Source organism: Erigeron canadensis, chromosome 2 (assembly GCF_010389155.1).
Source record: "Erigeron canadensis isolate Cc75 chromosome 2, C_canadensis_v1, whole genome shotgun sequence".
Classification (NCBI taxonomy): Eukaryota; Viridiplantae; Streptophyta; class Magnoliopsida; order Asterales; family Asteraceae; genus Erigeron; species Erigeron canadensis.
The window spans coordinates 8,218,533-8,243,747 of NC_057762.1; the positions used below are offsets into that span (position 1 = coordinate 8,218,533).

Below are 25,215 nucleotides of genomic sequence, written 5' to 3' on the forward strand. Positions count from 1 at the left end.
TCAAATTTACTAATCACCGGCGGTAATAGCCCACAACCGCCACTTCCTGAGTTCGAGTCTTGCCAAAGGCAAATTTAAGATAATCAAGGATTATGAGTTAGTTGAGATTCACTTGGATACTAGCCCGGGGGATTAATGAGTACCAAATAACAAACGGAATCAAAGGGTTCCTATCTAATTACCTTATTTATTTATTTATTTAAATTTAATAATACTTTTAGATGTGTTAACTACAGCCTAAAGAGCTGTGGTTATAAACATGGGTACTACAGTTAGGGGTGTTCATCAGTTCGGTTTTCAGTTATTTGATTTATTTGGTTCGGTTTTTTCGGGTTTTTTATTTTTATTTTTCAAAACCAAAACCTAATTCAAAATAGAAAAACCAAACCGAAAACCAAATTAGAATTCGGTTTGATTTTGGTTTAAAACCGAAAAACCAAATATGAAAAACACAAATTTACCATTTCTTTTTGTCTAAGTTGTGTTTAACCAAAATAGGTTCATAATTTCAATTTTCACTAAAGTAGTAAATTTAAACTTCAAGCACCATATGGATAAAACAAATAACATAAGTGAAACAACTAAACTCTTGTTTGACATCGTTATTAAAAATTATTCATCAAAATTGAATTTATCTAATTTCAGAAAAATGTTACTCATAATAAATAAACAAATAGACATAAAAAGTAAAAAATACATTAATAGTTGTCCATAAAAAAAGATATGAATTAAATATTTTTAATACTACATAATAGTAATACTAAATTTTAGACCCGTGTCCAACACTGGACACGAGACTTACGACATTATTAAAAATAGATATTAATACATGTAACTCATAAAAGCTTATATGTTCAAAGTTGAAGATATATGTAGATTTTATGTGTTTAAATCAAATGTCAAGAATGTTAAGCTAATAGAAAGAAAACTAATGTAAAAAAATAATATTGGAAGCATGTAGCCTCATTCGGTAGTTGAAAAACTTTTTTATAGACGAAATTTATTGTAATGTCTTTTCTCTTCTCATATTTGTCACATATTAACACCTTAGACCCCTTCTCGACTTAACTCGAGATACTGCGATGTACAATTATTCTTGTGTGAAAGCTGGACTTTGTAGATAGAAACCAATTTTAATAACATTGTAAAATAACTATTTTAGTTATTTGTTTTTTTTTTAATTAAATAAAATTATATAAAAAACTAAATGGTGACATTATCGAGAGTCAATTTGATGAAATCGAGCGATATAATTGGCTAATAAGTCATAAGTTCAACTGTGTCTATTAATATTAAAATATTACAATTAGTCAATTACTATTAAGATCTTGATATATTTACATTAAATTTAATTTATTATTAATTATATATATATATATATATATATATAATATAATAGAACATATTATTGGATATATATTAGTTATTATTTTATTGAATAATATTAGATATTATTCTATCGGATATATATTAGATATTATTATTTATTTATTATATCGAAATTATTGGGTAAAAAGTGTAAATTTGTTATAGAAAACAAAAAAGTGTAAATTAAAGTCAAAATTGAAAATAAAAGTCAACATTAAGAAATCGAGAGCTATGATTGGTCGATAAATTATTAGAGCAACTATGCTTTAGTATAATAAAAGATAAGTTATTCGGTTTTTTCGGTTTAATCAAATTCATTATCCTTTACCCATGACCAACCAAAAACCGAATATATAATTCGGTTTTGGTTACAAACCAAACCTAAAACCAAATTCAAAAATGGTTTGGTCTTTTTAGATTTTTTAAACGGTTCGGTTTACAGTTTAACCGGGTAAAAACCAAACCGCGAACACCCCTAACTACAGTACTAGATGGTCAAGAGTTACAATAAGATTGTTTAGTATGGAACATTTACTCACACCACTAGTTTATAATCTAATTATCTTTAATCTAATTGACCCAAAAGAGGTACAATACTTTGATTCTTATATACTTGTTCAAATCATACCTCATTCGCATCATCTTCAAATCTAACAAATTAATTCCTGTCATACATTTTCAAATGTTAGGGTGATATGCTCATTCCTCCAATCAAACACCCTAAACTAACAACAGTTCTTTACCATTCTTCGATCACATTTATTCAAGAGTCAAGACTGGTATGATGTCAACCCTTCTTGTCTTAGAAGCCTGTACCTCCAAAAGTTCACAGTAGATAATGTAATTTAAAGTAAAGTTTGAGGACTAATATGTAATATAAGTTAAAATGAAACTTACAACCTGACCCGTCCAAAAAATGGATAATACGCTTGGGCCTTGCAAAAAATGGATAATACGCTTGGGCCTTGCAATAAATTATTGATTACATCTAAATTGTTATGATTTTTTAAAAATAATTTCTATCTTGACATGTTTAAAGAGTTTTTGCACATTTGGTCGTATTCATTTCACATTTGCACAAAAACATGTTTATAAGTTATATTGATAAAAAAAAACCTTTTGAAAGTTTAAAGTTAATTACATTGACCGGTATTTCATATTTATTTCACCGATAACACCAACAAAAAATACATTATTTTTCAAAAGATTTACAATAAAAAATTTTAGTGAACCCGTAGCTCGGTCTACCTCTCATTTGTATGTGGTTCTAATAGTGATAGTGATAGTGATGTGAACAAATTTGATCACGAATACTATTTCACATATAAACATTAAATTATAATTTAAAGGTTCTTGTAGTTCTTTCATTCAAATGGTAATCACATAAACTTTTTCCCTATAAATACAATATAAAAATTTGAGCACAATGTTAAATAGATACTTATTTTTAATATTTGAAATTACTACTTTAGTTTTACTCTAGCAAAATCTTGACTATTACTTATCTTATATATTTTGTCAACTTTCACGTCTTAAATATTAATTAAATATATACTTTATTATACTTTTTATTTCTATAATTATATTTGTTTACAACGAATTGTTATACGATATATCTAAATCCGTCACATTTCAGCAGTAAAAACTGAAGCGAAACACATTCACACTGAATAACAATGTGAAAATATTGGAAACTCAATATGTATGCAAAAGTCAAAATATTCCTCCCTTCATTCCACTAAAAATATCATGTTTTGAATTTTCAAAGTTTAACGATTGCAACTTTGACATTAAATATTTTTTTTTTTGTGTTAGATGATACTTGATGAAAGTTACATGAATCTATTGTGTTTTAGAAGTATTTTTCAATGATATAATTTTCATCAAATTTTATATAACACAAAAAAATATATTTAAGGTCAAAGTTTAAAGATTAAGACTTTGAATATTCAAAGTAAGACATTTGTAATAAGATGAAGGCGGAAGGGAGTAATGTTTTTTATCCAAACTAACTTGTATGTATGTTTTTTTATTAATTATTTATTGATAGGCTTCACACTATTAGTTTTTATATTAATGTGTGTGTGGCTTGAATCCCTCTACGTACTGTAGTCCAAGTTTGATTGAAAACTCGCTTTTCTTTTTTCCAATACATATTTTTTTTCTCTAAGGGAAGAGCGCTTGAGATGGTTTGGCCATGTTAGGAGAAAGGATGAAACTGCACCACTAAGGAGAGCGGAGTCTATTCATGTGGACGGCATACGAAGAAGGGGACGACCAAAGATGAGGTGGGAGGATCGATTAGCGAAGGATCTAATTGAACTTGGTCTGTCGGAGGACATGACATCGGATAGGACGGCATGGAGAACTAGGATTAGAGTAGAATAGTAGGTTTAGGTAGGACTTTTGGACGACCTAGATAGTCTTCTTTTCCCATATTGCCTTGCCAAAGGAGGTTTGTGAGGGTTTGGCCTAGAGAAATGGCTTAGCTACGCTACAGAGGACTTTGACGTGACAGGAAGAGTGGTAGGTAGATGGAGGTGGAAGTACGGAATTCCGAATGCGTTAGAGGAGCTTCCAGGTAAATGTAGTGGAATGAGAGGGTAAGGCATATGGGTTTTAGATTAAGTAGACTTTTTATTTAGATTTTGGTTCTCTGTGACCTTTCGTAGGGGTTTTTGGCCTTGAGTCTCGAGAGGCCTAAACCGAGGGGGGAGGTTACTCTTGTGTTTGTTTCCCCCAAGATGGCTGTCGGAGGACATGACCAATGAGAGTTTATCTAGAGGACCAGGGGTTTAGGACTAGTTTATTGGTTTAGAAGAGCAGGTGAGAGGATTAGGATTAGGATAGCTAGGTGGCCTAAGGTCCTTTTTTCCATAGGTTGTTTAGAAGTAGTTACTGCCTTGGCTCAATCGGGATCTTTTCAGGTTTTGTCTTTTCTTATTTATTTGTATGTTTGTCTTGTTGTTTCCCACTACTTGTTCGAGTTACGTATTAGTTTGCTACTTTTATGTTGTTTAATATGCCTAATATGGTTGCTTTCGTATTTGTATTTGTATTGTCAAACATGTTTATAAGATATCAGTAGGACGCATGAGTGATAAACGTTCGACCCGCATAGTAGCCGGACCCAACAGACAGGTATTGCTTCTTTTCAGATTCTCGGCAGACAGGTATGATTTTCTAAACATTTCTCATTTTCCGTCTTGCACTCCTTTGTGACCGGAGGTCCCTATGGAAGCAGTCTCTCTACCTTTGTGTTTGAGGTAAGACTGTCTACAGCTTACCTCCCCCATACCCCGCGCAGAGATTGGGTCCTGTTGTTGTTGTTGTGATATTTTTTTCTCTAGTTCTTAGTTATCTTTTGTGTCAACAAGTTAGTAATAAAAATCTTATGAGTTATAAGGTTTTTATCTAATGTTCCACCACATACTTCGCTATTAATTTTGTAGATTCTTCTAGTTATGGTAATGATTATTCAGCTAAATTGGTTGAAAAAATTTGGGTTAATTGATTTAGCTGGTTGAAATACGTGAAAGACTAAAGAAACTGTTTCGAAAAAAGTCTGCAAATCGGTATGATATATAATGTTAACTTTGACTAGTGTTAGAGATCAAACCAACAGATTTGTGTATGTCAAACCCAAGTGTTACGTACGGTGGCCCATAGCTCAAAGAGTTTTTAGTGTGTAGACTCGAGTTCAACCCGTTGTATCTTTAATATGGCTCGAGTTTGGCTCGGAAAGCTCGAAAAAGGCTCAAGTTTAACTTATGTTTATAAACATGACTCGAGCTCGGCTCGATAAGCTCGGAAATATATATACAATACAATTTAAATAAATCATATCTTAAAAAATCAAAACAAAGTGTCAGACATATTAGAGTTAACATATTAAATATATCAAGTATAACAAAATTTGTATAATAGCCTTGTAAAATTAGAAATTTACTATTTAAGAATTATATATAAAAATTTACATAATATATAGAAAGCTTGAAAAACTCGATAAGTATTCGAGACGAGCTATGTAAAGCTCGAGTTCGACACGATAATTATTTCGAGCCTGGATTTAGGGCTTGGTTTGGGACTCGTGCTTGATAATAGTTCGACTCGATCGAGTCAAGCTCAAGTTGCTCAAAAAAAGCTCGACTCGATGGCAGCCAGCCATAAGCCCATAATGATACCAAGAAAAATCAAGATTCAAAACAAACATCCCCTAAATTGACTTTTCAAATTGACTTTTATATACCGTAAAAAAACAAAAGATTTTTCAAAAAAATAGTCATTTCCTATAATTATAGTAGCTAATTACACCCGAGTAATACTTGGATACTTTTAAAATATGTTGTCATATTACAATATAAAAGAATAGTGGTAAATAAAATTTGATAAACTATTTATATCTATATCTGTATCTATACTACTCTATAAAGCAAAAAGAAATGTTGACTCATATTTTACAAACGGTTTCTTACTAACTGACGTGGAAACTTGTGTGGCCCATCCACATCATCCAGTATTAACTAAATAAGATTAACCTAGGTGAAATAACCCTACACTAATTTTCCCTCTAATAATATGGGTTACAGCATAATGGTCGACACAAATTTACCTATCAACATGAATCACGCTTCAACTCTTTCTTCTCCGTTACATGATGAAGAGCTATTATCGGATTGCTCATCCTTTCTTTCTTCCCCCGTTAGATGATGATCATGGGTTGTTAACAGGTTTCGATAAAGGATTATTTTTGGATTCTGATCAAGAGATATTAACTGATTGTTGGTGCATTTCCGGGTGACAACTTCATTATAAAAGTTTATCTTGAGTCATTTGTATATGTAATTATTAAACGTTTTGTTTTGTATGTAATAAGGTCAAAAACGACCAAATTAATCGAAACGGTAACTAGATCGGTCTAGGATGATCTAGGTTGGTCTAGGTCGACCTTGGAGGTCTAGCTAGACCTCAATGGGCCGAAATATTCATGGATTCGTGTCTTGAGGTATAGGTTCGGTCCATATTAGATTAGTATAAATAGGAGATTAAAACTTATGCTTAACGTGAATCTCTCTAGTTCGTTTTTTCGGTATTTTGTAAGCTCGTGTGTTAATTGTAATCGGTATTACCGAATTAATACAAGGCTTTGTTTTTATCATTCGTATATTGTTCATTGTTCGTGTATTCGGTTTACCGATTATTGTTGATTGGTAGTGTTCGAGATTTTCCGCACTCAAACACTAGTTATCTAATCTCGTAGATCCGGTGGCTAAGGGACTTTCAATTGGTATCAGAGCTTCAGATCGTGTATTGGTTCGGGGTAAGAATTTCAACAATAGTGAGCCGCTCGTACAAACTCAAGTTCGACCAAGGTTTAGCTCGTGCTAGGTCTAGCTCGACCAAGGTCTAGCTCGACCTTCTTGCCGATCAAGTTATCTTCCTTTCGATTCCTTGTCCTATATATACTAATCGACTCATTTTGTAATTTCTTTAGAAGGTTTGGTTTAAGTTAAAATCTTTGAAACTCTTAGACTTGGTTTTTAAATTCAAAACTTTCTTGAGTTCGGATTTGAAGCTTCGTCTTTCGAATTTTGAACTTGTGTACTTAAACAATCTTAAGTTCTTACAACGTTACGGTTTTTATGTTTCGGTTTTTATGGTATGTTCGACCAAGGTCTAGCTAGACCAAGGTCTAGCTTGACCGAGGTCTAGCTCGACCAAGGTCCAGTTCGGTTTAATTGGCTAATGAATCTTTCGGTTTTGCTCAAGTTTAGGTCTGAAATTCTCCGACTATTTTCTTGAACTCATAAACTCACATGAGTTAAGGTTTGAAATGTGTCTTTTGAGTTTTGGACATGTAAACTTGAACATCGTTACGTTCTGAAATTATCCTTGAATTGAGGAACTTGTAATCTTGGTTAGCTTAGGTCAAACTTGTTTGAGTTTTAAACTTGAAAACTCATTTGAGTTTTGGTTTGAAACTTTGTATTCGAGTTTGGGACTTGTAAGCTTGGTCAAGTTTAGGTTCTAAACTTATCCTTTTAAATCATTGATGGCTCGAGGTCTATCTTCAATAGAAGATTCTAGGAAATCTCAGAGAAAAATCAAGATCAGGCCAAAAAGGTTGTTCTGACAAGTAGCTACTGGGTTACCTCTTGATTACATATGTGAACAACCATGGGAAGATAAGAATGAGAGATCAGCTGAAACCAAAAACAAACATACTGGTTGTTTTAAGAATTTTGTAGAGAAAATGGGGGGGGGGGATAAAAATTTATAATCTTCCATGTTTTTTATACAAAATTTTGGTTGTTAATTTGAAATAAAGAAGATCATGAAGTTTTGACAGAGTTCAATCATGGTATCTTTCTGGTTTTGAATTCGTGTGACATGTGTCTGACCTAATTTTTGGATCAAAGGCGCCTGATTATAGATTAGGTGATTCAGATGAAGATTGAAGACAAGGGTTGAAAGTCGATTAAACTGTAGATGATCTTTGTTGAGCTTGTGTTTAGGATTTTGTCTTAGAGCTTTTGGGATGAAATTAATCATATGTAGCCAAGTAGTTGATGATCAAACCTTTAATTTATGCCAATGATGTAGAGATGATTAATCTGGGAACTGTGAAGGGGTTGCAGATTAAGTGGTTCTGTATGTATTTTGGAGATGCTTACCTCGAGGGGGAGATTTGATACAAAAGACGTCAGGTGATTGGTGGATTCGTGAAGTTACAAGACAAAGTCAGACACTATGGGTTGAAGACATAGATCTTGTGAGTGTTGCGTATCTGAATTTCAGGTTACGAAATTACTTATCTTTGTGGGAGCTGATTAAATTCCATACTGATTGTTAGAGATTCAACTTCTCTGTCATATGCCGGTTAAGCTTGAAGATCAAATGGATTGAGCTATGTTGTCTTGCATGATATTTGTTATTGCTCGAAGAATTGATGATATCTGGATTGCTTGGAAGCAATGATTTATGGATTACTTTGAAGTAATGATATTTGGCATGATAATATTGCTTGGAGCTTACATTGGAGGAGGTTACAGTTGAGGGGGAGAGTTACAATCTGTGTATTGGATTTGTTAGTTGTCATAAGGATACAAAAATTTTGTAGTTTGAAGATTAGTGTGCAGCGCAAGAAGATTAAGTCTTACCGAAAAAAAAGGCCTGATATCATTGGTTAAATGGAAGTCTGTTGATGCAGATTTTTTAACTAATGATTGTCAGAATTGGTGTCCGTTTCTGTTATTATTGCTTATGCATTACAAGTGAAGACTTTGAAGATCGATAAAACTTCTAAATGCTGATGTCAAGGGGGAGTTTGTTGGTGCATTTCCGGGTGACAACATCATTATAGAAGTTTATCTTGAGTCATTTGTATATATAATTATTAAACATTTTGTTTTGTATGTAATAAGGTCAAAAACGATCAAATTAATCAAAACGGTAACTAGATCGGTCTAGGATGATCTAGGTTGGTCTAGGTCGACCTTGGAGGTCTAGCTAGACCTCAATGGGCCGAAATATTCATGGATTCGTGTCTTGAGGTATAGGTTCGGTCCATATTAGATTAGTATAATTAGGAGATTAAACCTTATGCTTAAGGTGAATCTCTCTAGTTCGTTTTTTCGGTATTTTGTAAGCTCGTGTGTTAATTGTAATCAGTATTACCGAATTAATACAAGGCTTTGTTTTTATCATTCGTATATTGTTCATTGTTCGTGTATTCGGTTTACCGAATATTGTTGATTGCTAGTGTTCGAGATTTTCCGCACTCAAACACTAGTTATCTTATCTCGTAGATCCAGTGGCTAAGAGACTTTCACTGATCAAGGGTTACAGCATGATGATCGAGCACCAATATCAGAGTTGTCATCAAAAGTTAAGAATATTCAGAACTTTGAGGATGATACTGAGTTAGTTATATCAATTGTTTTGAACGGAAGTTATATCTATTATAGGCTGCTGTTGAATTATTATCAATAAAAATATTGTAGCTTTAGATTAAAAATGCATATGAAAGATTCGTGTTAAAAAAAACTTGTTTTATATAATACTGAGTAATGTCACAACGTTGAAATGGGCTAGATTTTTCTTCGTTTGATCATAATTTAAATGTTTTAATTCTTGTTGGTTGTAAGCAAAAAGAAACCAACTGTGATTTTACTTTAGATGAAGGCAAATATCGTGAAAACGTGTTTTCCCCCACTTAAGGTTAAAGTAACTTATAGTGATTGGGTTGGTTTAGATGAGGGTCGTCATTATGATAGAATGTGTAGTGCTTTCTCACAAGTGGCGGACTTGGCATCTGAATTAAAAGAAAAATGTAGTCTTGTACTTAACCGAGTCAGTGAAATAATGAGTGAAGTTACAGGCAAAAAAAGTGTTCCTGATAGCTTCATATGTACCCCAGGGCGTAGTAATTCTACTAAGAATAGCATAAAGATTCTCGATCCCTTGGTAGCTAGTGTGAAGAAAAGGTCGTCCTTCGAGTAAGAGATTCAAGTCCAATGTTTGAAGAAATGATTAAAAAAAGCCGAAAAGAAGAAGGTATGTTAGTAAATCATGTATATTTCACTTTCAAAGAATAAGAGTATCTTTTGATTATGTCCGATTATGATTTCAGAATTTGAAAGATGCTGAAAATGAGGAATTTGGTTGTGAAGTTGATAATATAGCAAATAAAAAGCGTTCGGGGAAGAAAAAAAAGGGTAATCATGTTAAACTAATATTTAATTAAAAAGTTGTGTGATTAATATGTACATTTAAGCAATAATTTTTTCAAGTATCTAAGGGGTACTATTTTTCTTGTAGGAAATTCATAATGAGAATGCATACTCTGTTTCGGTATGCCAATTTCCAGCCTCACTATGATGGATTATTGCCAAGTTATTGAAAGGACCAAACTCGACTTGATCACGTTATAACAATTTTTTTTAAGAATGTACTCAACTATAAATCTCGACAAATACATTTATCAAAACTCTTTGTAAAAGAAAAAGTATAAAAATTAGAAATTTTGGCATTACCTTTAAGTAAAATCGGTATCATAAACCTGTTAAGGATAATGAATTTTCAAAAGACACTTAATCATAATTATTATATTACTATTACAAAATGACCCATTATAAATAACTAAAAACTTCTTCACTCCAACACTTTACATAAAAATAACTTTAACAAAATGACATATCACGAGCCAAGATCAAGAGGGCCACTACGGGTTCTAGCCACAATACCATTTTACCGCGAATATGATATGCTTCAAACTTTACAACCTATAAAAAAGGGTAAACAACTAAAAAGTAAGCAAAACTTAGTGAATAATCTTGCATACGTTTATACACACGAAGGAGGGCAACACACAAATGACTATTACATGTAGCATATGGCACCGCCGTACCATATCTACATGCTCACCTTTGTACTTTAACGTATTACATGGATCCATATAAGCTAATCAACACAATCAATAGCAATAATCTTGGGGTTCTTAGGCCCCATTCACAAGAGGTTGGCCTCATACATCATATCTCAAGAGGTTCTTATGCCTCATAATCATACTATCCCAAATTGGGCTCTAACCCCAAATTGAGTACCATACATGAAATCCATCATCATATGGTAACCGACCCTACGTATATATAAAGGTATGCAAGAATACTCACCTCCTTTGCGACAACCAAAATTATAAATCAAGATGACCGCAAGAATACAAAATATGTATGCTTCAACCTAGCAACAAATCACAAACGCATATAGGATCATCAATCACATACTAGGCCGTCTAGCCATAATCACTAGCATTTCAACACCCAACCCATCATTTACAATCTTATATTAATCTTGGGTTATTTCACATAACATGTATCTCTTATATCATTATCATAATGTCAAACTCACTTTTATAACAAAATCCCCATTTTTATATTTGACTAGGCTGCCTTCAAACGAGCATAACTCAAGTTCTAATAACTCTTTTTACTTGATTCCAGTGGCTAAATTTATATGACCCATAAAACTACATTTTATATTTAGTGACCAATATGTGAGTTGTCCTTCAAAGATGACTTCTGGTCGTTTTAAAAACCAACACTGTTGATGTTTTCATTAACAAAACAGTTTTGACCTTACTGACTTCAAATGACCGTAACTTGAGTTCTACACCATATTTTGACCTCATTCCAGTGGCCACTTCTACTTAACACATTTAGGTACATTTTATCTTCAGTGACCAACACAATATTTGACCCGTATAAGTGTGATATACTCGTTTTAAAAACTGACACATAATCGTTTTTGCTGAAAATTCAGAATGACCACACTTACTTCAAAAATTCATATCTCGAGTTCTACTCCACATTTTAAACTCATTCCAGTAGCCACTTCAACTTAACACATATACCTACATTTTCTTTTTAGGAATCAACAAGTGAATAATCTGATACAGGGGTGTTTTACTCGTCACAAAATCAGAGACAAAATCTGTCAATTTCTTTCTTCTCACTAACATTCATCAAAACCTTGATGCAACCCAACTTTGATTAAATTATAAGAACTCTAACTTGTATTGAAGCAATTAACTCAATATAAAGAAAACCCCAAATTTCCAAATTCAAAACTAATTCTTAAAGAAATTAAAATTAGGTTAAAGGAATCATTACCTTGATGGAGTAATTTTACTAGAATGGAATTGAACAACAAGAAACAAAAGTCTTTTTTCCTCATTTTTCTTGTAAAAATTCAGCCCATGCACCATATTTTACCATCTCAAATTCAATTTTTAGAAACTTGAAATGGTGATGTTGATTATCACTTGTAAAAGGAATTTGATATAGATGTAAATAAGAACTAACAAGCTTGGAAGATTCAAGAATAGATGATGGATGAGAAAATCGATATGAGTTTGATAATGGAACAAGGAGTAAGGAGAATACATGGCTAACATCTCCTAAAGATGCTACGCCCTTAATTGATTTTAGGTGGGTAAATACCCGTTATTTGCTAATGTTCCAACCAAATTAACCCCGTATCCAAAAACAAAATACTAAGAAATTAATTTAATGTCAAAAATATGATAAAAATAATTTTTATTGGTCTTAAAAATTCGGGATGTTACAGTTATCCTATGCAACATCAACAATGTCATGTGCAAGGAGATATGTTTCACCAACTTTCTCCACAGTCGCAAGATGTAGGAGAATATCAAGTTCAGAAATCATCACAAGTTGCCCTTGCAGATGCATCATTTAACCCTCCAAATACAACAATTAGCTTTTCATTTAGAGTTTTTCTATTTTTGTTGTCCGTCACATTTTTAGTGTGTTTTCATTATTTCACTTTGTTTTTGGTTGGTTTTAGAAATTGGAGTATTGTTTGAGTAAAAGATGAGGACCTATTTTGTGTGAGACATTTGTTTTAATTATTAGCCTAGTGATGTTTCATAATGAAAGAATACCTTATTAGAAGGAGATTTCCTCAAGTTGAAAACAACTTGAGTCAAGTTAGAAGGATTATGGCCTTTGATTATAATTAAGGACCAAGATTCAAAAATAATTATTAAATCTTGGCCCTTGATTTTAATCCAATAGTCATAATTTTTCTAACTAACTTTAAAAAAAAAAAAAAAAAAATTTGTAAAAATATATGTCTTAATATTTAAATTTAAAAAACTAACAATAATAAAACCATTAATTAAAAAAACTAGTGTAAAGATATATAAAAATCCACTCTCATTTAATGCAAAAGAATTAATTACAATTAATCTATGTTGTTAAATGTTAAATGTTAATGTTTAATTGTATTGAAAAATGAAATGAATTAAAATAATAGGAGTACTAAGGGTGCCTTTAGATAATGAGGTATCAATAACAGGTCCCTTGATATTTTCTAGTGTCAAAGTTTTGTTCTTTTAAACAAAAGCTCTTCTACTGAAGTGATTTGGTTACTACTAAATACTAATGTTGATAGTCATTTTCAGCTGGTTTTATATGACTTTAAATGTTTCTAGGTTAATATTGTCTATAGATTTATTGGTTTATCAAGATTTTGGTCTAGAGTACAGCCTTGTAACCCCTTTTATAGATGTGATACTATGGTCTTTTGCGGATTTGGTCCAGGAGTCTAAAACAATTCCAAATATAGGTGCGAGAGTTGGAGTCCCTAAATTCCAACTAATCTTTAATGAAGCCTACGTGCCTCCTTAAACCCAAACGGGCTTGTCGCAACGACACTAAATGTTGCAGAGATGCAGAATGAATTTTCTTCTACATATCTAATGTTAATTGACGACTTAGATTTAATGATGATTTCTGTAAAGTTGGTTCATGTGGTGTGCTATTATGATTTCTAGAGATTCAAGCATACCGTTTATCCTATATGATAGCAACATTGTTTGACAAACACATGTTATAGGTATGTTTAAATTCATTTATATGCCTTCAAATGAATATGAAAACAAGTACAGAGATTCACCTACTACTCAAATTGTGAACTCGTATATACATGAATTTACATCAATACAACCAATTATAAAAACAAATCTTTTTATCTAATTCTGCTGTGCTATGCTCTTATGCTCCACTTCACCATATACTAAATCATTCACTTCATGCAAGAGTCATGCTTAGGCGAATAACACTCTTTCTCAAGCTACAACCTTTTCTCATTATCTTCAACAAAAATCGTACGATTACAAAAACTCAAGCGAATTCCTCTGAATAATTTATAACTTACAAATCATAAATAGCAAGATAATCAAACTTGATCGAATATAATGAAATTTCCTCAAACACATGGTGTACAATCTATAACTTTTCTTCAATCCATTAATAAAACTTCAATAGAAAATTGTATATACATGTTTATATACCCGTAGGATAAGGAAAAGGATCAGCAATATAGAAATTCGGGCATCGAGACCCAAACCCACAACAATCAACATCGCTACTTCGTAGTGTTATATTAAGTTGCATATTTGAACAGATCTTGATTTCACAAATTTTATAAAAATCGGAGTCAAAAAATAACCATATACGATTGATATAGAGGATCTACCTTCTGGGTTAAGTTTATATTAACTTGCAAGTTAATATTGGATGATGTGGATGAGCCACACAAGTTTCCACGTCAGTAAGAAAACGTTTGTAAAATATGAATCACTATAGCATTTCTCCTAAATTTATAAAGGATTTTTGCATTGATCAAAAAAATTACAATGAGAAGAAATAACTGTCAGATGGGTGGATCAAGATGTGTGCATTAATGAAGTACTCATATAATAATCAAATCATAAATCGAACATCAATAATAAAATCACGAATGATTTGAAAATAAAAAGGAAAAAGAAAGAGATAACAGCAAACCCAGACAAATTACATCGAGAAAGCAATAATAAGAAACACATCATCTCCAGCAAAGACAATTACATCATCTCAAACCAAGCCTATAATATATACAGATTTTGTAATTTATTGTATACCATGAGAAACTATAGCATATTAATGGTTTATCTACTTAAATTTTTATAAAAAACACATATAGCTAATTTTACATTTAAAAAAATACAGTAGAATATAAAAACTTACATGACATCAGAACAGATATAAGCAAAAACAAGTCCATATTCTAATATATTAACCAATGGGATATAAACAATTTAACTAACTCCACAAGCAGATAATCAATCAACTTAAACATTATTCCAGAAAGATATGGGGGTCAAAATAAAAACACATATTGTAAGCAGATTCATAAATAAATTAAGAGTCTATCAACTTAAACTAACCTAGTAAGCGGTTATCAAAACTCTCGTGTATGTATGTATAATCCTAGTATAAGATCAATTCTAAAAAGCTATAGGAAACAATCGAATAGAAAATAGACTTACATAGACAATTATCACCAAATCATGAAAGCATATAATATCAAGTAAAAAGCATGAGATCATATACAAAAAGTGTTCTTCTGTATCCTATAAATACACTGAAAGCATACTAACAAGTGTATAGAAACATATATCCTTACGAGAAAAATAGAAATGAATTTAATGAGGTTTAAAGGCCATAACGAGTCTATAAACTCTAAGAAGCCTCTATTAACCTATTGTGCAAACTTCTACACATGGAGTGGCAGTCTCTCTTACCACCGAAGTCATGCATGACTTGAAAACATGAGAACCAAGTCAAATAGGTATATGAAACACATACTTGACAGAAAAAAGTCTAACAGGACACATTATGTGCACGTTTAACTTAAGATGTAATGTAATGACTATATAGCGAACCTATTAACAACCTTGACAAGCGATAACTTAAACTACATATTCAATGGATCCACAAAATCACATATATGTTATATGTGTTCAAATGAGCGGAAATAAATAATCATAAAATAAAACATAGAAGCTAAGCATCAGTAAATAACATTAATATATACCATAGTCATCAACTGAAACTATTAGTCTATTAGATAGATCTACAAGTTATATCTATGACGTCCGTTTATATGTTCAAATAGGTAAAAGGAAATAACAGTAAGAACAACAAGAAACTATATAATAGATCTACAAGTTAAAACAACAAGAACTTGGTTCATCGAAAACACAAATTTTAAAAGGATAGAAAGAAATTCAATGAATATCACAACTAATAAAGGATATCTCAAACAAACCTAGTCTGATTAAACGATTCTACAAACTAAAACTTATGTGGGCACATTTATGTGTTCTTATAAACTAAATTCAGATAAAACACATAACAACCAGATAACAAGACTACAAACCAAAATGAATCAAACTGAAAACCAACTATAACAAGCAAAAGACTAGTCTGTCAACTCTTTTACGAAAACACAAATACTTACCAAGTTATTCTATTAATGGTTCATTTAGCATAAGCTATTATATTAACATCCCCAAGAAGTTGGACATATCGGGTGCATCTATGTTTGCGTAAAATCCTGGTCAATATAAAACATAGAAACCACGCAAGACTCGATAACATGAGAACATGCATAAATGAAATTCAGTAAGACCAAAATATTGGCAAGCAAAATCCAGTCCATGGAGTCCCATGAGTAAACACATACAAAGATAAAACTACTATAGCAAGCAAAAGTGTAATCCAAAAACTAATTTAGGAAAACACAGATACATATGCTATGAACAGAAAAACTTATTATGTTTCACCAGCAAAAACTAGTTAATCAACTAAATGTATTTCTATTAGCACCAAGTTGGATATATTAGGGTTTATGTATATATCTATATTCCAAAGCTAGAGTGACATGAGAACATGCCAATATGAATTTTATGACATTCAAAAACTGGTCTATCAAGTACCAACTCATAAGAAAACTTGTACCCTAACTGAATGCATAAGTGCAAGGAAATTTACAAGTAAAACATGATCAATCAACTCAGAGTCAATTTAATGGGGTGGGAGGGGAGGGGATGAGTCATGGTGAGTGGGAGTGGAGAAAGTAATCATAGGAGGGAGGGGTGAAAAGACATGAATGTGTTCTTACACTCTGACCCTAAAAGAAAACATAAAAATTACATAAGACGCATAACAGAGAACTTTGACAGCAAATAATGTAAGAACATTGGTATATCAAGGGCCAGCTGATTATAGTAATTTTAACGAACTTCACAAGCAAAAAAAAACAGAAAACTACAAATCAACTCATAGTAGACTATGGTTTTTCAACCAAGTTTAATATATGGGGGTGCCAAATCTAAAACAGAGGCCAAACAAGATACAAACTTTATATTCAGTTTATATCAACCAAGTAAAATGACAATTGCAGGAAACTGGAAAGGGGGTAGGTGCTAAAAACCCAATCTAGATTGGCCCGTCAGACAGGGAAATGGCCGCGGTCATGGTTCTAGTTGAATGGTTACACGACTTGTAACCGGACCAGTCAAAATTGGCAGGTTGCTCAAACCCAAAACAAGCAGTGAACCAGTTCAAGCTTTTTGGACAGATAGAGCTTAATCCACCGATATGAATACACTTTCCTTATTAAGCTAGAACTCAAGAATAAGGAAAGATTTCGCAGTTTGCAAGCCATAACAGTATATTTTTTCACTCTTCTGTTCTAACTGGTCAGACTTTTGGGATTTGTGAACCTAGATTCATTAGACCAGACTCATATCCAAACTAAAAGTGCCTAATAAGAGCTATAAGCTACATGTAACATCTATGACTTGCCAATACCTACTAACAAGCAATAAAAGACCAGAAATTATGAATCTAGGCACCAGCAAATAGAACAAACTACCACTCAACCAAATCTACATTACCTTTGAGCTCAATAAACAAAGTATCTAGGGTTAACCAACCCCATAAGTAAAAAAGGAACCAATTAAAGACTTACCCAAATGGCACGAGGAAAATTTGCATGAGCCTAGAAATTAATACAACAGAGTAGCATACCCAAAACCCACCGAGCTGAAACCAACTTACTACAGACCTGGGTCGAAACTGAAAAGGGTCAATCCATCAGATAAAACAATGAGGGCTCAGATTTGTAAAAAAGAATCAGTGCAAAGTGGATAAAACCGCCATGGCTGCAATACAAAAGTTACCCTGCCAAGATACGGTTAATCTCAAACTTCACCCAATTTTGTCTCATCACAGCCCATATACCATACATATATAGTTCGGTAGGAAACATAAAAAATTAACTACACGAATAATTCCCGTGGTGAGCAGCAGCACAATTAATGATGAATTTACTTAACTAAAGGACTGTTCTATGTGTTAAGGGGTTTTCTTTTGGGTGGTGGTTGTTGGTTGGGGGGTTATGATGGATGTGAGTTATGATGGGTGGGAGTTGTGGGTGGGGGTTATGATGGGTGGGTGTAGAAGGGGGGGGGGGGGGGGGGGTGGGGGGGGGGTCTTGATGGGTGGGAGTTGGGGTCATGGTGGGTGGAAGTCTGTTTTAATATACCTGTACCTTCGCAATGCATACAGTAAAAACAATCCACTCAATGGTTAATGGTCTTTTTGATATTCGACATACCTTTACCCTTGCAACTGCTTAGCTTTATTTACAGCTTGCCTCACAATTAAAAACTGGAGATAATCTGTTAAGTTGTTGCACTCTTTGTAACCTGCATACACAACTAGAAAATTAAGTTTTTAGCAACTAATATCAACTGAATATAAAAAGATCATGTACCGAAACATCCCTGGCTGTATAGATTGTATGGCTTTGCTCGTAGCTCTTGGTCACCGTCTTGACCCTAGAATCTCCATTGAGGTTTGAGCTCAGAAGAACGGATTTTGCCACCTTTATAAGGTGGAACTTGAGGAACAGTTTTAACATTCCTCTGTTTAGATACAGATTGAAGAGACCTCTCATCAACAAAATCGTTACGTGTACCCACAACCTTAATATCATTTAGCCTGCTTGGATCGATGTTTCCTGGAATCCTTTTGCATACCGACTGAAGAGACCTCTCATAAACCAAATCTTTACGTGTACCCACAACCTTTATATCAACTTTCATGCTTGGGTCGAATTTTCCTGGTTTCTTTTTGGATACTGACTTAAGAGACCTCTCATCAACAACATCTTTACACCCTACAACCTTTATATCATTTTTCCTGCTTGAGCTGATGATCCCTGGCTTCTTACTCTGTACAACAGAACTTAATAGTTTCTCGGATCCCTGTAAGTATTCACATTGGTCTAGCTTAGCGAAATCACACACACACGCGCGCGCGCGCACACATACACATTAATATATAAAAAAAATTTAACTGACCTGGAGTTTCTTAGACCCAATCAACTTGCTATCCTTTTGAATGAGAATTGATCGTTCAAACCTTGATCGGACAGCTGGTATATGTCCTTGAGCTGCATATATACAAAACAATACATAGAAATTTCAGCACTAACGCAATCATATTATCCACTAATGCAATCATATTATCCTCTACTGCCATATTCAGACTTACCTGGGACAACACGTGTAATGGTTCTTAGGGTACCCACTGCTTGTTTACGTTTTTTCCTCACCAATCCAGTATTGGTTCTATTCTCCATAACAGAAATTAATTGTTTTTTCTGTGCCTGTAACCATACAAATAAAATCTAACTTAGAAACAACACAATGAACACACAATAATCCAATGAATGGAAAGAATCAAAATTTTACCTTGTGTTTCAGAGATTCAATCGGCTTGCCACCCTTCGAGATAAAAATTGGCTGTTCACACTCGGAAAGAGAAGCTGCAAATATGCATAATAACAAATAAAAGAAATATGAGCGCTGTAGAAATAAAAAATTATCACAGTCCAATTATATATGCCTACCTGAGACAACAAGAGGAGTCATCTTATGAATGTTCACAGCATTTATACTTTGGTTCCTAGTTAAGTCAACTTTGTGCGATTCCATGGCAGAAGTTAATAGCTTATCTTTACCCTGTATATATAAACATGAAGTATAGCTTAAAAAAAAAAAAAAACTGTACAGTATTAACGCATAACTTACACAAAGATTCTAACTGACCTGCTGATTCTCACAACCAATCAACTTGTCATCATGAATAAGGGTAGGCTGGAGAAACCCTGATCGAACAATAACTGATGCATCACCTTGAACTGTAAACATGCAAAAGAAAACATTGCAAGAGTTTTAGAAGTGTACATATAAAATTATCATACATTGTACTATTAAATAAACCCACCTGGGGCAAGACATGGAGACGTTCAATGAATACCATCAACCTTTCTATCTTGTTTACACCTCAAGTGAATATTTGTTGAATTTTTACTCTCACCAATAGGCCCGGGCTTACTGTTGCTCTCAAAAACGAGATTAGGTTGTTCACTCTCAAATAGATGGTTCGTACGTATCAAATAATTCTTCCCCTTGCTGAAAAACGACTTTTGACTTTCTTTCTCAAAAACGATATTTGATCGTTTACTCTCAAATAGAGTAATCATCTGATATACATACCCCTTGCTCAAAAATGAAACTTGACTTCCTTTCTCGACAACATCTGTACTCTCAAAATTGTTAGCAACTCCATGACAACCGGCTGCTGTTTTGGTCGTTTCTTCAATCTTGTCGGTATCTTCATTTCGAATTGGTTTCATGCTCAGCGCCTAACAATAAAAGAATAGACAAGGAAAGTTATCATCACTAGATATAACCATAGTAAACACATGATCACTAAACATAGATCACAACCAATGGGTCATATTACAAAACGGGTCAGATAAGATTATGTTTTATTAATACTTCATTCAGAATCTTTAGTTAATGAACAAAATAATATCATACTAATTTTATTACAATTCCAAAAATCAAATCTTAATGAATATTATGACATCCACAGTTATAATTAAATATAGATTATAACTTTATATATATATATATATATAAACAAAAAGAGTAAAGAATCATACATGCTGTTGAAGATGATGAAAGGATGAATCATCAGACAATGATGGTGATGGTGATGATGATGGTGGTGGTGGTGGTGATGATGATGATGATGATGATGATGATGATGATGATGAACCGGAAAAGAATTTTAATGTGACCTGAGGTTTCTTAAACCCAACCGACTTGCTATGCTTCTGAATGAGAGTAGATCGTTCAAACCCTGATCGAACAGCTGATATATGTCCTCGAGCTGCATACGTAAAGAATAGCACAAAGAAATTTCAGCACTTTTGTTAACATAATATCCTCTACTGCCAATTCAGAGACCTACCTGGGACAACACCGGTAATGGATCTTTGGGTACCGACTACTTGTTTATCCTGTTTTCTCACCAAGCCGGTAATTGTTCTACTCACCACAAGAGAGCTTAATCGTTTTATGTCCCTGTAACCATACAAATAAAAATCTAGTTTAGTAACAACACAATGTACATACAAAATTTCATACATAGAAGATTCAGTATTTTACCTTGTGTTTCTGAGACTCAATTGGCTTGCCACCCTTTGAGATGAAAGTTGACAGGACAAACTCTGAAAGATAATCTGCAAATATGCATAATAAGAATTAAAACAAAGAACTATGAGAGCAGTAGAAATAAATTTTTATCCCATCCAGTCCAATTATATATGCCTACCTGAGAGAGCATGTGGAATCATCTTATGAATGTTCACAACATTTATGTAGTGTTTCCTAGTGAAGTCAACTTTTTGTGATTTCTCGTTAGTCTCCATGACAAAAGTTAATTGCTTATCTTTTCCCTGTATACATACACATTAAGTATAGCTTAGAGACAACAAACTCTACATATCACGAATAACTCAAACGAAGATTCAAAACTGACCTGCCGATTCACACACCCAGTCAACTTTCCATCCTGAATAAGAGCAGGCCAGACACACCCCGATTGAACAACAATTGCATCGCCTCGAGCTGTAAATATGCAAAATAAAACATTGTAGGAAGTTTACAAACTGTAGACCTAAAAGTGTCATCATGTATTGTACAATTATATAAACCTACCTGGGGCAATACACGGAAACCATCTATGAGTACCCACAGCCTTTTTATCAGGGAAAGGCGATAAAAGAGTTACTATCCCTTGATCAACAGCCCTTTGACTACTCTTCTTAGGAATGGGAATCCTACCCATCAAACCAACCAGCACACAGACAAGAGTTCCAACCGGACTACCACAATCCTCGGAAATGATACCTATCCTTGCCAAAGCCTAAAAGATTGACAAGAAACATCGTCAAAAAACATATATGGACAACATGTGGAACAAACAGAATGTACAAACTTGAACATTGATTCTCTCGATGTTTCAATTAGTATATTTGAGTTCTGACAAAAACCGGTTAAAGATTTTGAGTAAGAAAATCGAGGGCTTTGTTTTTGTTTCAAAAGAACCCATTGACTCGAAGTAATACATATGTCCTGAGTAAAAAAATCATCACCATTCATTCATATATATAAAGATTTCGGGTGATATTACTAGTGTTGAAATGAGGTTCCAAGACGATAAAAATTTCAGTAATTTTTTATATAAAGATTCATATATATAAAAATTTCATGGAATCTTGAATAATGGTAAGAATTACAAGACGATAAAAATTTCATTACAAACCCTATAATCAAAATCTTTAATATGAAATCATGTTTTTGGACCCAGAACATCCACATATAGATACATTATAGATATAGATTATAGATACATACAGATCCACAATAAATAATTTATATATTTATTTATTAAAGAACAGAAAGATTATAGAATCATCTTTAACAAACATTAAAATTTTTAAATATACAAATCCACAATTATTATATATAAAAAACAGAAAGAATAAAGAATCATCCACAGTTATAATTATATATATATATATATATTTAAGAACAGAAAGAATAAAGAATCATACATGCTCTCGAAAAGAATCAGACAATGATGATGATGGTGATGATGATGATGATGATGGTGATGATGACGATGATGATGACGATGGTGATGATGACGATGATGACGACGATGAACCGAAAAAGAATTTTTTAATTGCATCCATAATGAAAAAGAAAAGAAAATACAGACAATAATAAAGAATATTATTGTGATTACCAACAAACAAACAGAATGAAAGAAAAAAAGATTATTGTGAATGATTTTTGATCGATATGATAATGATTTCATTGTGAGAACAACGATAACCAACTTCGATTATATACCTTTCTCAATTAATGGCGGTGGCGGTAGCGTTTGCCGGGTCGGGTCGGGTCGGGTTATAACTATTCACCACGTGTCTTAAATATAAATATTAAAAAAATACCCTTATTTAGATTATTTATTTTTATTTCTTTGATAATAAGTATTATATAAAACAAGTTTCTTTTTAACACCAATCTTTCATATGCATTTGTAATTTAAAGCTGCAATATTTCCATTGATAATTATTCAAAAGCAACCTATAATAGATATAACTTCCGTTTAAAAAAAAAATAGATATAACTTACTTAATATCATCCTCATAATTTTGAATATTCTTAACTTTTGATGACGACTCTGATATTGGTGTTTGATCATCATGTTGTAACCCTTAATCAGTTAATATCTCTTGATTAGAATCCAAAAATAATCCTTTATTGGAACTTGATAACAACCCGTGATCATCATCTAACGGGGAAGAAAGAAAGGATGAGCAATCCGATAATATCTCTTCATCATGTAACGGAGAAGAAAGAGTTGAAGCGTGATTCATGTTGATAGGTAATTTTGTGTCGATCATTATGCTGTAACCCGTAATATTAGAGGGGAAATTAGTGTAGAGTTATTTAACCTAGGTTAATCTTATTTAGGTAATATTGGATGATGTGGATAGGACACATAAGTTTCCACATCAGTCACTAAGAAACCGTTTGTAAAATATGAGTCAATATATCATTTCTCTAAAGCAAAGTACCTCGTCAAGTAATTAAGATTTTGAAATAAAAAAAAAAAAGAAGATTTCGCCCTTCTATAAAGAAATATTAAAATGATTAAAATCTTATATAATGCCGTCAAGATTTTAGTGTATTTTTTTAACATTAAAAATTTAGTGTGTTATTTTATCATATTAAAGATTTAATGGGTATCTACTTCTATCTAACTTCATATTAATGATGATACATTTCAAACACATTTCAAACATAAATGGATATTTTGCAATTTTAAATGTGTAAATTACACATAATAATTTAGAAAACTTGTTATAAAAAGTATGTCATAATTAGATTAAAAGATACTAAATAGATGACAATAAAGATGTGTGGAATTGACACATAAATCAATTCAAAAAAAATCTTATGTTATTACAATCTTTCTTTATTTATATAGAGATTTAGATTTTAATAGCATATATCAAAAGCCCACCTATTAATTTTAGGGAGTGATAAATCTACAACATATTTAGATATGTACAACAAATGTACATACTATATAGCACAATGTACTGTATAAAGCTTGCATTGTTGTAGATGGCTAAACATTGTTGTAGATTTATTACTCCCTTTAATTTTTTGATAAATGTACAATTACTTAACACATTTTAACTAAAAGTTGTTTGGTTTCTAATTTTTTTAGGAAAATGATGGATATGACTAAAACATATATCTAAAGAGATATGCTTAATGTCTTATATATTTAATACATGTATCATGTGTTTTTTCTCTCTGATAATGTTTACCATTCATCATGCGCAATTTGTCATGAATTTATTACTAAGCTTTTTAGTTTTTAAACAAATCAATCAGGCTTATTTATCATTACCTATTATTTTATAACTTTAATATCTTGTTTATTTATTTACCTACGGCTCAATTGTCATGAAAAGAGCTGTCGTTTGATGCCATTTTATGTCGTTTTATACACTCTTCACGATGGCCATTTTGTAATATTGTCCAACTTTGTGGTCATTTTAACAACTGTTCACAGTGGAAGAAATGTAAATAGTGGGAAACATTTGCCTATATACGCAAACAGAAAAACAAAATGACTAACGAGGATTCAGGTTGCCATCAACCAAAGAACACCAATGACAGATAAAGCACTCCGCAAACATCCAAAAACAAAGGCCGCTGGCTGTAAACTAAAAAGGGTCATTCTTTACCTGGGTTAATAAATTTCTGGCCGATAAAAAATGAAAACAAAACCATCCTTCATTTGCGTTAAAAAGGTCATCCGATCATATGTGCTCGTAATTAATTGTATTCTTTTCATGCTTTCAACCATTGTCACCGCCATTTTTCCCGATCAGCTCCATCGCTAAAAACTTTCGGCGGAGAAAACAAACACAGTGAACCGTCTTATGATTACGTGTTGAATATGTATACATCACAAAGCATTTAAT

At 32.6% G+C, this 25,215-nt stretch overlaps 2 protein-coding genes across 2 annotated transcripts; both read right to left on the reverse strand.

The window, feature by feature from the left end:
• Nucleotides 1–18,273: 18,273 nt before the first annotated feature.
• Nucleotides 18,274–21,215, reverse strand: LOC122589814. Its single transcript, XM_043762136.1, has 9 exons — nucleotides 21,111–21,215; nucleotides 20,800–21,029; nucleotides 20,076–20,496; nucleotides 19,898–19,989; nucleotides 19,699–19,810; nucleotides 19,541–19,614; nucleotides 19,341–19,455; nucleotides 19,148–19,239; nucleotides 18,274–19,051 (listed from the first exon to the last, which is right to left on the reverse strand). Exons 5-9 carry the CDS (start codon nucleotides 19,781–19,783, stop codon nucleotides 18,623–18,625), a joined length of 795 nt encoding a protein of 264 aa, XP_043618071.1. The 5' UTR covers nucleotides 19,784–19,810; nucleotides 19,898–19,989; nucleotides 20,076–20,496; nucleotides 20,800–21,029; nucleotides 21,111–21,215; the 3' UTR covers nucleotides 18,274–18,622.
• On the reverse strand, nucleotides 19,889–23,003 carry LOC122587642. Its single transcript, XM_043759813.1, has 9 exons — nucleotides 22,759–23,003; nucleotides 21,860–22,067; nucleotides 21,681–21,769; nucleotides 21,474–21,597; nucleotides 21,308–21,381; nucleotides 21,196–21,223; nucleotides 20,938–21,029; nucleotides 20,109–20,496; nucleotides 19,889–19,989 (listed from the first exon to the last, which is right to left on the reverse strand). Exons 1-9 carry the CDS (start codon nucleotides 22,897–22,899, stop codon nucleotides 19,889–19,891), a joined length of 1,245 nt encoding a protein of 414 aa, XP_043615748.1. The 5' UTR covers nucleotides 22,900–23,003.
• Nucleotides 23,004–25,215: the final 2,212 nt, after the last annotated feature.